This window comes from Glycine soja, chromosome 1 (assembly GCF_004193775.1).
Source record: "Glycine soja cultivar W05 chromosome 1, ASM419377v2, whole genome shotgun sequence".
Classification (NCBI taxonomy): domain Eukaryota; kingdom Viridiplantae; phylum Streptophyta; class Magnoliopsida; order Fabales; family Fabaceae; genus Glycine; species Glycine soja.
Window position 1 is genome coordinate 47,981,153 of NC_041002.1, and position 12,853 is coordinate 47,994,005.

The 12,853-nt window shown below is 34.3% G+C and overlaps 1 protein-coding gene across 4 annotated transcripts; it reads right to left on the reverse strand.

Annotated features, from left to right (window-relative positions):
• Positions 1-596: 596 nt before the first annotated feature.
• LOC114417503 (probable protein S-acyltransferase 14) lies at positions 597-10,545 on the reverse strand. 4 transcript variants are annotated; one of them, XR_003667799.1, is made up of 8 exons: positions 9,984-10,533; positions 9,329-9,545; positions 9,140-9,231; positions 7,835-7,958; positions 7,675-7,760; positions 7,314-7,379; positions 5,508-6,862; positions 5,118-5,251 (listed from the first exon to the last, which is right to left on the reverse strand). XR_003667799.1 is itself a non-coding variant. In XM_028382743.1 (7 exons), exons 1-7 carry the CDS (start codon positions 10,191-10,193, stop codon positions 961-963), a joined length of 915 nt encoding a protein of 304 aa, XP_028238544.1. In that variant the 5' UTR covers positions 10,194-10,530; the 3' UTR covers positions 597-960. The 4 variants fall into 4 exon arrangements, 3 of the variants coding, with proteins under 3 accessions (XP_028238544.1, XP_028238543.1, XP_028238545.1); XM_028382743.1 differs by lacking the exons at positions 5,118-5,251; positions 5,508-6,862 and adding an exon at positions 597-1,080 and having other exon boundaries at positions 9,984-10,530; XM_028382742.1 differs by lacking the exon at positions 5,508-6,862 and having other exon boundaries at positions 4,876-5,251; positions 9,984-10,545.
• Between the last annotated feature and the right edge of the window lie 2,308 nt (positions 10,546-12,853).

A 12,853-nucleotide genomic window follows, 5' to 3' on the forward strand; every position in this document is an offset into this window, starting at 1 on the left:
ATAGTTTCTCATGAACAAGAATTGTTCCTTTATAAGTTTTTCATTCAATAAAAGATTAACTTTCTGGTTAAAATTATGAAACAAAATATTGGCTGGGAGAAGTATTTTGCTTTTGAAAGTTACAAATTGTTCATGACAAGAATGATTTTTAAATCTTCAATCTAAATTCATCCACAATATCAGTGTTCAACAGTTTATTAAAAAAAAAAAAAATCAGTTCTTGACTAGAAGATGAAGGTGAAAATTTTGATACATAGACTACAACGATATTTGAACTTGTGACTTTGATCCAATTGCCCACATTAATAGTCACTAACTCAATTCTTGTCTATTCAACTCCTTTGATGAAGTGGAAAATTTAATACGCAACTCAATCCTGGAATTAACCTCTACTTTTACTTTAGTCCTTAAAACTAATGGGGTAGTCATTAAATTTACAAAATAAATCATTTAGTTCTTTTTATGAACTTGTTTGCTTTCGAATCTCCCCCTTAATAGATGAACAATAAAAAAAAAAAAAAAAGATAGTGATTGAATTTCATAAATTTAGTAACATACTCATTCACATTTATAAAATTCAAAGACTAATCTGCAACTAGAGAATAAATTCCAGCACTAAAATAATTGCTATTTCACTCAAAATTTGAATAAAAAGGAAAGGTGAGAATATTGCATTGTTATCATTAAGGGAACATAAACACATTAGCCCCTCAAACCAGCATCACACCACCCTGCCCCCCATTGCTCCCTTCATTTCGACATGAAACAAGCACCTTTAAAAAACAATTTAAAAAAAAATAAAAATAAACAAGACATCATTCTAGGAGTCATTGCAGATGAATTGTGAGGGGGGCACATTTACTTACACGCTACATTGTGTTAGAGAGTGAAGTATAGGGTTGTGAAGAGTCTCCATGACTTTTGTTACATGATGTGGATATATATTAGCTGTCAGAAGAACTATTGGGAATCGAAGTCAGGTTTTGAAGGATAGTCAAGACCTTGTAGAGCTGGCATCTTTCGTATATCTTCATCTGAATAAGCGGGGATGAACCAGTACTTCTTGTCCATCCCAAAAACCTGATATCAAAGCAACATCAATCATAATGTAACCACATACATTATTCAATAATAACACAGAATTAGAGCACCCCAGCATTATACACAGTACCCCAGAGATTCAAAGTAAAAAATATCATAACTCACATGATCTATTAGCACATTTGGGACGACCAACTATTCCAAAAAAAAGGATTTGGATCCTCTCTAAATATTAAGTGTGTTTGGTTTCACATTAAATCATCCAAAATCATGTTGAAATACCAACTAATACAATTTTAGGTAAATGTTCATATGTTTGGTACCAAGTTGAAGAATTGATTTTGGATTTAAAATTGCTGTTGATTTGAAGTAACTTTTGTATTAGATCAGAAATTTTATACTGGGTTTTATTACTAACTTGCTTTCATAATACAAACAATCAAACATAAATTGTTTCACTTCAAAATCAATTATATCAGAATCAATTTTGCTAATGCACACCCAAACACACTAAATAACAAGTTACGGTCCTATTGGAAAGAGGCATACAATTTTTGTCATGTCCATCAAGGACTCATCACAATAGATTATAGGGTCAATCATGAAAGATTTTATACTCTTATATCTCTAACATGCCCCCTCACACAACAGCCTATTTGGGTTCAATAAATTTATCTGTAATAGTAGTAACAAATTTCAAGAAATAAAAATAAATTACATGATGCAATAAACGTTTTGAAGTGTCTATACTTCCTTGGCAACAAGACAAGAGTTAAATTATTTTCTGTTTATTTTGGTTGAAACATAATAAAAGTTTCATCTGAATATTGACAAAATGGCCAATATCTAGTTTAAGTCATTGCTTAAAGCATTCTAGTTTAAAAGAGATAGGCCAGGATTATGAATGAAATTTTGTTTACAAAATTAGTTTCAACTGGCTAGATTTTTAACTAGCACATGGGGAAACATGGGTGGCAAATATGTTAAAACTAGTTCATGTTATGCTAGATAGAGATGCCACTGTCTTTCATGTATTGGATACTTTGAAGCCTAAAGAGATTTCAAATTTATAATCCACTAATTGACATCTTGAACAGCAATTGAGTGAGTTGAAGTTTGAATGTGTGAGAGAAATTGTTACTCACAAACAACTTACTTTATTACTTTCAAATAACATATATATAGGATACAAACAGGAGGAGAGAAACAGCTGATTACATTGACCTAACACTACTGTCCTCTGAATAAAGCTGAATAATTAAACAACAAGACACAAAACTACACATATATATTTAACACTCCCCCTCAAGCTGGAGCATATAAATCATATGCACCAAGCTTGGAACATATATAGACTGAATCCTAGTTCCTCTTACGGACTTAGTTAAAATATTTGTTGGCTGATCATTAGAATTAATGAACTCAGTGACAATCTCTTTGGACAATAGTTTCTCCCGAATGAAATGATAATCAATCTCTACGTGCTTAGTCCTCTCATGGAAGACTGGGTTTGAAGCAATGTGAAGAGCAGTTTGATTATCATAGTATAACTTCATTTGCACCACTTCACAAAATCTCAATTCTTGGAGAAATTGTTTAATCCACATATGTTCACATGTAACCATAGCTATAGATCGATATTCAGCCTCTGCACTGGATTGAGCAACAACAATTTGTTTCTTGCTTTTCCAAGAAACAATATTCCCTCCAATGAAGACACAATATCCTAATATAGATCTCCTATCCATGGGGCAACCAGCCCACTCTGCATCACAATACCCAGATACTTGTGTGTTACCCTTTCTTCATACAACAATCCTTGTCCAGGAGCTCTCTTCACATATCTAAGAATACGCATAACAGCATTCCAATGATCAACATGAGAATTTTGCATAAATTGACTAACCACTTCAACAGCAAAGGAAATATCAGGTCTTGTAATGGTGAGATAAATGAGTTTTTCCACAAGTCTCCTATATCTCTCGGGGTCAGGATAAACTTCACTCTGATATGTCATGAGCTTCAGATTTGGATCCATAGGACTATCAACAGGTCTACAATTTTGCATGTCTGTTTCTTTCAGAATATCAAGAGCATACTTCCTTTGAGAGATCACAATACCATCTCCTGATTGAGCTACCTCAATACCAAGAAAATACTTCAGATATCCCGGGTCTTTGGTCTGAAAATGACTGTATAAGTGCTTTTTTAGTTGGACAATCTTAGTAGCATCATTCCCTGTAATCACTATATCATCAACATAGACCCATTAGATAAACACACTTTCCAGGAGATGTATGACAATAAAAAATAGAATGATCGGTTTCACTTTGTTTCAGCCCAAAAAGTTGAACAATATGACTAAATTTACCAAACCAAATTCGAGAAGATTGCTTCAACCCATAGAGAAATCGATGTAGCTTACACACAAGACCATACTCCCCCTGAGCAACAAACCCAGGAGGTTGTTCCATATAAATTTCCTCCTCAAGGTCACCATGAAGGAAGACATTTTTAATGTTAAACTGATGGAGGGGCCAATGACGCATGGCAGCCATAGCAACAAGAAATAGACGAACGGTGGTGATTTTAGCTAAAGGAGAAAAAGTATCACAATAATCAAGGCCAAATATCTGATTGTAGCCTTTAGCTACTAATCGAGCCTTAAGCCAATCAACCTCACCATTGGGCCCAATTTTAACAGTATAGACCCATCTACAACCCACAGTTTTCTTGCTAGGAGGAAGAGGAACAAGTTCCCAAGTACCATTATTTTCAAGAGCCTGCATTTCATCAATCATAGCTTGTCACCATCCAGGATGATTAAGTGCCTCATGAATATTAGAAGGAACAGTGAGCGAAGATAATGAGAAAACAAAGGAAGAATATGAAGGAGACAAACGATGATAACTCAAGAAGTTATAAATAGGATAAGGATTACGAGTAGACCGAATACCTTTCTTGATGGAAATGGGTCAATCTGAATCAAAGTGATGAGAAGAAGTGGAAGAAGAAGGATCCATGGTTTGAGGATTTGTTGGAGGAGGATGAGGATCATGAGGAGAAAATTCAGGCACTGTAGAACCAACTTGTCGTGTCCTACGTTGATATGTAATAAGAAGTGGAGGAGCAACTTCAGTTGAATTTGGTGGAGAAGATGGGACTTCACTAACATTTTGATCGGAGTTACCTAGTGGACAAGGAGAAGGAATTGGAAGTATTTGCTGGAGAGAAGAAGGATGGTCCATGGAAGGAGAGAAGAAGGGTGTGTCTTCAAAGAAGGTTGCATCCGCAGACATATAGTATCGTCTTGTGGTTGGAGAATAGCACTTGTAACCCTTTTGAAGACGAGAATAACCCAAAAAGACACATTTGATAGCCTTAGTAGAAAGTTTGTCTAACCAGGAGAGAGATCATGGACAAAACAAGTACAACCAAACACTTTAGGAGAAACATGAAATAACGGATCATGAGGAAAAACAATTGAGAGAGGGATTTGGTTTTCAAGGGAAGAAGAAGGCATCCTGTTAATCAAGAAACAAGCAGTAAGCACTACATCTCCCCAATGGTGTGTAGGAAAATTGGAGTTTAACATTAAGGAACGTGCAGTTTCAAGAAGATGACGATTCTTCCTTTTTGCTATACCATTTTGTTGTGGTGTATGAGGACATGTGGACTGATGTAAAATACCTTTTGAAGATAAAAAAGATGATAGATCATGAGAGAAATACTCTTTAGCATTATCACTTCTGAAAATCTTAATAGTTTTTCCAAATTGATTCTCAATCTCATTAAAGAAAGACATAAATATAGGCAAAAGTTCAGATCTGTCTTTCATTAAATAAACCCAAGTACATCTGGAGAATTCATCAATAAAGGTTACAAAATATCAAAAACCAAAAGATGTAACACGACTTGGTCCCCAAATATCAAAATGAATGGTAGAAAAAATCGAGTTATATCTTTGTACAATTTGAGGAAATAATGACCTAACATGTTTTTCTAATTGACAAGACTCACATTCTAAGATTCGAAGATTCTTAAGACTAGGAACCATCATTTTCAATTTTGGTAGACTTGGGTGACCCAGACGATCATGCAAAAGTTTGGGTTTTGAAGTTGCAAAATAGGACACAGGAAAACTGGATTCTAAGTAGTAAAATCCTCGTGATTCACATCCTTCTCCAATCAGTCGACCCGTGTTATGTTCCTAAATAACAAAAGAATTAGCAGTAAATGTTATTGAGCAATTTAATGAACGAGTCAACTGACTTAATGAAATTAGATTATAAGGACATTGAGGAATAAATAAAATAGAATTCAACTTTAATGAGGGAGATAAAGAGACTTGACCACTTCCTTGAGATGCAACTTTGGAACCATTAGCTACAGTAGAAGGTGAGGATTTTTTGGGAAAGAAATGGATGAAAAAAAAGACTTGATACCAGAGATATGATCAGAGGCACCTGAATCAAATATCCAAGGACTAGGACCTTCAATAGATTGGGAGATACATGCTGTTGAAAAACATGGTACAGAGGAAGATTGTGCTTGGTTGCTGGATTTCTCAGATTTGAGCTTCAAATACTCTTGGTACTCCTCATCAGAGAATCTAGACTCTGATTACTCTGACTTAGACATCTGTGCTACTTTGTCAGGAAAACCATGTAAAGAGTGACAGTTTTCTTGAGTGTGACCCATCCTATTGCAATGGGTGCATTGAGGATGTCCACCTCTTCCACTACGGCCTCCTCTATTGTTACGGCCTCCTCCTCTCCCACAAGGTGTAATCATGGCTGATGTTTCCACAACATCAACAGGATTTTCATCTTTCAATACATGAGGCACAGAAGAAGTCTAGTGATGAGAGAGTCCATTGACGAAACTTGGTCTCCAGCAAGAACTTGATTACGCACATGATCAAAATCTGGGTATAGGCTCCTCAAGATAATAACCATGTAAAACTTGTTCAGCTTCTTATTCACTTCCTCCATCGAATCAGCCACAAGAAACCTTTTCAGCTCTTCCACTGCGGCTCGAGCTTTATCTATGTGTGCAATCATGTCATGGCTGGTTTGCTTGAAAGTTGTAACTTTCATGGTTGCATCAAACAGGCTTTGAATATCATTGGCAAAAATCTCTTGGGCCTTCTTCCAAAAAGAACAACATGTTTTGAATGATCTAAGGATTTCCAAAACATCTGACTCAACCGATTGCCATAGCACAGCACAAAGTTGAAAATCAAGCTTTTCCCACTCAGATTTCTTGTCGTTTGGGACAGCACCGACTCCCTTTTCCAAGTGGTCATGGTACCCTTGGCCATGAAACCACAACTCCACTGAAGCAGACCAAGACAAATAGTTTTTTCAGTTGAGTTTTGCAGTAGTGATGGTGGGAGTCCCAAAGAAGGAGAAAACAGAACCAGAAGAAGCCATTTTTTACCAAAAGAAAGAAACCCTAACGGAGTAGAAGAGGATGCACGAGTTGACGAGCAAACACTAAAACAGGAGCTGAAATGTGCCCAGAAGAACACGACGCAGCATTTGAGACTGGTCCGGCGAGCTTCCGGTGGCCGGAAGGCGGCGTGTGGTCTTCACGCGCTGGAATGGGCGCAAGCTGGTGGCGGCGTGTGGTCTTCACGCGCTGGAATGGGCGCAAGCTGGTGGCGGCGCGTGGCTGGGAATCTGGCCACGCGACTTGCAGGGGTGAGTCGTGCTCCTCGAGGCGCACTCAACCTTTGGTTCGCCAGGAAAAATGGCGGCCGGGACAGCGACGGACGGTGGCCGGCGACGACAGACGGTGATCAAAATGGTTACCCGCTCTGATACCAAGTTGAAGTTTGAATGTGAGAGAAATTGTTACTCATAGACAACTTACTTTATTACTTTCAAATAACATATATATAGGATACAAAAAGGAGGAGAGAGGCAGCTGATTACATTGACCTAACACTGCTGTCCTCTAAATAAAGCTGAATAATTAAACAACAATACACAAAACTACAAATATATATTTAACAGAGTGTACACAAATCAGTGTGTGTATGTGTCCAAGTTTTATTTTCCAATGCATGCATGCTTTGCCATAACTCTAAATTGAAGATCCTGTCCCCTTATTCTTTAGTGCTTAGATTGTTAATATAGATGGTTTTTATTCAAGTTATGTTAACACTGTTTATCAAAGAACTTTTATGTAGTCAGCATGAAACTCAAACATAAAAGAACATTTAAAAAGAAAGTGACGTAAAAACAATAAAAGTCAGTGAGTATAACCTGCTCAAAATTTTTTCGACGACCAAGGTCATAACGCCATTTTGGAGTAGTTTTCTTCTCATATGCCTGCTCACAAGGAACAAAATTTGATAAGCTCCCACTTAACCTAAGTCATACCACAATGAAAGCACATGAAAGTATCATGTAGAAGAATACAAAGTATTTACATTTGCACTAGAGGGTACAGTTTATGTATCATAAAATATTCATCAATCCAAATGCAACAAAATACTCTCATTCAACTAGGAGCAGAACAATTTCTTCAGGTGAAAATCAAAAGGTATTCACGATTCAATTCCCAAATCAAAGGAACAAACAAGTAACACAAGTTTCTCTAGCTTATTTTTATGCAGAAGTTTACCTCAATAGTGGTTGTATTAGCAGCCACCAAAGATATGTGCATGATGAGAAATCCTAAGACGCTCAGTGCAAAGGCTAGGTTTAAAACTGCAGGTAATCCAACACTGTTATAGAAATTTGCAGATGGAACCAACAGCTAGAACCATGTTCTGAGACCCTACCAAAAGCAAGAAAAGTTGTAGCAAGAGAGCCAGGTGTTCCAGGAATTTCTCCATCGCTAAAGAATGTTATGAAATGTGGCAGCAAGGATGCAGTCACTAGAGTCGTCTCAAGAAAAGTGTAGAACTGCACTAAGATTTAATCAAATCATATTAGAAAAGGTAAGGGATTTACAATTTACAATTATCAATGTTATAGTAACAGGAAAAATATGAAGTCTTACTATATGTCAAATCATATACTTCATACTAACATATTGGTAAAATAATCACAGCTATAACATCTTTATTTTGGTTTAACTAGAGATATCTGGGGCTTCTTATTTGGCACCCAACCAATCCTCTCCCATGGGGTCGGCCCATTTTGGGATAAAGTGGTTCCTCTAATTGTGACTCCCAAGTGCCGAACCACTTTTGGTAGCTATAACATCTTTTAAAAGTATAAATGCCAAAAGAAAAAAAATACTGATTAGTTAGTTAGCCTTAACACAAGTCACTTGGAAAACCCAAGAACATAATGCTATGACCTAGAATGAAATTCATATTAATCTGTTCTCTGGGATTAAAATTTAAAAATAAAAATAAAAACTGTTCTTTGCTGCTTTAGGCAGAAGAAGCCATCTTTCTTTCAACTCCTAAAACTTGTCAAAGGTAATATCATCCATTATGGCACCCAAGGTGACAAATCAAAAGCAATGAAACAAATATCATAATTAGGGTTACATTAGGTCCCTAAAGAAAGTTTCTGACTAGCTGTATGGACTATGGACTTCAACAGCAAGATCATAAAACTGCCACTCCTGGTGGCTCAATTATTCTAACAGCATAGCTTAGCCCAAGTCATGAAACATGACAATTGTCAACAACAATCTCTTTTTAAGCTTACCCACTCAGCGTTGTCATAAATAAGTCCCACTTGCAATCCAACACTATTAGTATAACACCATTGCATATGAATATCACTAGGATAGTCCAAAATAAGAGCACCCATCCAATTCAAAATTCAAAAGGAAAGTATGATCTGCAATTCAAAATTCAGTAGCATGGCTAATTGGCTATAAATAAGTACACTGCATACTACAGAAAAGGAAATTTTAAATCAGGGTAGAAGTAATTTAGTATGTGTATGATTTTTATTTTCTAACTTAAAAATAATTGAACCCAGAGAGTAAAATAGTGTACATCACAAGATTATTAGCACAGCTCAATCAGAGACATCAAATAGAATCATTGTAAGTCAGAAATAATACAATTCACATGATTAATAACTAGATAATAAAACAACAACTTCAGCTAAGGTGTACATACCAAGAAAAGAAGGAAACATTTGTAATTTAGAGCCCCAACACAGTTGACTACCCACACACAATGGTGGTCCATCTTCAAAACACAGCGCCCACCTGGTGTAAAGCCAAAAATAACATAAAACTTACGCTGGCTTAATCTCAACATGGCAATACTACAAAAATAGAAACTTCTGTGTGCGACAAAACTCACAAACTGAACAATGATGGCATCGAGGCGGCTTGAGTTGATTGCATTTCCGACAGTACCGAACCCGTTGATTGGGATCAGACAGCACATTACTAAACTCTGTCCCAACCAACGGATCAGCCTCTCCTCTTTCCTCATCAATCATAGGCTTCCAGTTTGGAGGGACACTGCCCGGATCGGTAAAAACAACAGAGAAGTAACTCCACAACAGCATAACCAACTGCAAAATCAAGAGAAAATTCCAAATTACAATACCACTCCACTCACACACCAAAAAACCACACCTCATCAATCCATCAAACCAACTATATAACTTTAAACCACGCTCCAGCATCCGACAAAAGGCTGAAGTCAAAATGAATTCCTACATACACATTTCGAACACCAAGCTCAAATGTTTCTCAGAAAACTCACTCTTCAGTATCATCATTAATGCATCACACTCTAGCTCATCACATAAACCAAAAAACGGATCATGATCCCCAACTATTAACTAACAACTATTTGCAGCTACTTTTAATTAACAAGCTAAAGTCAAACAAATTGATAAGCATCTTTCCTTCTTACACTGAATTTCCTATAAAACAAATCAAAAAACTCAAAGAACCTCAAAAATCACAAAATTCAAGATAAAAAAAAAACAGCTCTAGAAGCTCACCAAGCTATGAAACAAAATCAACACTGCCAAGGCAACAAGAGAATCAAGTCCCCCAGCATACAAAGCAGGGCCATAATTGGTCAAAACAACAGCATAGTAAGTGACACCAACGACCCCAAGAACCAACAGAATCATGATCGAGCCCAATCCACGCAGAGCAGTGCAGAACTTGAACACGTTCCACGCCATCGTAGCTCCAGATCTATGCATACTCAACAGACCCACCACGATTCAGCCCCAAAGCTCGTTACTTTTCCTCCTTCACGGTGACCCCACAAACGAAACGAGACCCAATGTTCTGAAAAATCATCAATGTCCTCGAGGGAACAACATGGCCATGCTCCGACACGACAACCTCGGAGCGGGAAAAAAGTGTTTTCTTGGCGTCGTGCGGTTCTTGCTTGGTCTGTGGGTTCGGTGAATCTAGGGTTTATGGAGAAAATTGGGTTGGAAAAGGGGGATTTTGATTTATGGGTGCAGTAGAAGAAGAAGGAACTGAAACACAGCACCCAGAGGGATGAAAATGCTGGTTTTATTTTTTTTCTATATTTTATTTTATCTTAATTTTTTGTTTTTATGTTAGCTTGCTTTGTTTTTCTTCTAAGCAATAGTAAATTAGAAATATTTTACTTTTAAAAATAACAAAATCTAAAACAAGAATTGAGACAAGATTTTGAAAATTGGGTAAGGTGTGATTTTGGCTAATATGGTTGTAACAGTAGTCAGTGTTGGAGGGGTTTTTTTTGGATAAATTGTTGGTGGAGGTTCTTTTGGATAAATTATTGGTTTGTTTCTTATTTTAATAATTACGACTATTATTAGTTTACGACCTAATCAAATGATCGGTTCGTTGTTTAAGCGGTGTTTTCATACAACATTTTAGTTAATTTGTAATTTTTTAGTAGTTGAAAAATTTGTTTAAGTGTTTGATTAAAAAAAATTGATAACTTCTAATATTTTCTGAAATGTTATCTGAAATAATATTCTAAAATATTAATTTTTATCTTCTATTTTTTATATTTTTTTTGAATATTTATTAGATTTATTTTTTATTTAAGGTGAAAATTTATGTTTAGTTATATAATTTTATATTTTTCTGCTACTTCAATACATAATTAATAATTATTTATTAAGATATTTTTTAAGTTTTTAGATAATTTTTTACTATCAACTAACTTTTTTAGTTCTAAATTAATTTTTTAATTTTCAATTAATTTTTTTAATCTTTTTTATTTAAAATAAAATTTTATGTTTATTTATATAATTTTATATAGATAATTAATTTTATCAAACTCTTTTAATTTATTAGGATAATTTTTTTAAATTTTCAAATGATTTTTTATTATTATCTAATTTTTTAGCTTTCAATTAGTTTTTTAGATTAGAGTTAGTCTTTCAACTAATTTTATCAAAATATTGTTGTTGATTGATACCATTATTAGTAATTAATAATAATGGGTGATGGAATATCTATATCCAACAGCTGTATTATTTTTGGTCAAATATCTAGAAGGTGAGAAATAGGACTTGACAGATTCAAATTATCAGAGTGAATTCTTCCAAGCAGAATGGAAAAGGATGGACATTGGATGGTGGGTGGGCGTATAATTTTTTTTATGAACTAACGTTGGAGTAGTTAACAAGTCTTTCCCTTTCAAAAAAAAAAAAAAAAACTAATAAGTCTTTCTTGTATTAAATTTTGAAAATTGTGAATCAAGATGAAATCAAATAGAATAGGCACATCACACACTTCATTCGAGCATAAATTACTTGAATTATTAAATTTTATAAAAAAAAGGATAAATTATTTTTTAAATGAGTGCTACTTTATAAAATATTATTAATTATTATTTTAAAAACTTAGTTGGTTTTAAACATGTATTTAAAGAGATTGAATAGTTTAATTATTTATCAAACTAAAAGACTTGGTTTCAAACTCGATTATATTAATTTAATTGTTAATTTTGCATAAAAATAATATTAAATCATTTCTTAAATTTAAAATATTGAGTGTGTTTGGAAGAAAAAAAACTTCATTAAGCACCTCTATTGAATTTTTTTACTTTGTAAGTTCTTATATATAAGTTGTTTTATAATAAAAAAGAATAGAGCTAAATTACTTTTATTTAAGTTGTAACTTATATTCATAAAGAGTTTTATTGAAAAAACAACTTATGAACACTATGTTATTTTTATAAATTCTCTCATACACTTATACAAATATTTTATTATAAGAAAAGTTTAAATAAGTTATAAATAAGTTCTTCCAAATGGTTTATTTTATTAAAAGATTGTTTCTTTGGTAGATTGCTACTAGATAATGGTTGAACATAGTTGAATGTGTCTAGACAAATATATATTATGAGAAACTCTAACATGAAATTTAATATGAATTCTAACATAGTAGCAAAATTTTGGGAATAAAATATTATAAATGATTGGGAGAAAAACTCTAATATTTATATTTGAGAGTGAGAATGATGGTTGTTATTCCCTAATCACCACATCTCGACATGAAAAGTGGGGAAACTTGGATATTTGATGAAAGTTTAACCTTCGAATAATGATAGGGTTGATCTTGGTGTCCCCATAATACTTGTTATGACAAGGCCCATGGTTATATTATAGGTAGAATAGTTTGATGATTTTAAGGAGGCATTGGGAATTATTATTTACACCATCGTGGGTGCCTTTTAACAGTGTTTTGAAAATGTCCTTTCGATAGAAACACATTATTTTTGGTGTAAAGTACATAATGAAATTATGTTTTTATTGTGTAAGTTTTTTCAAACCTAAATAACATAATAAAATTATGATTACGTTGTGTATTTTTTTGTCCCCAAATAACATAACTGGATCATGTTTATATT

Coding starts and splice junctions, on each gene's coding strand:
- LOC114417503 (XM_028382742.1), bottom strand. CDS start 10,193: ATGCATAGATCTGGAGCTACGATGGCGTGGAACGTGTTCAAGTTCTGC. Junction 7,959..9,139: donor AATGTTTCCTTCTTTTCTTG/GTATGTACACCT, acceptor ATCTTAGTGCAG/TTCTACACTTTTCTTGAGAC. Junction 5,252..7,313: donor GTCGAAAAAATTTTGAGCAG/GTTATACTCACT, acceptor TTTGTTATTTAG/GAACATAACACGGGTCGACT.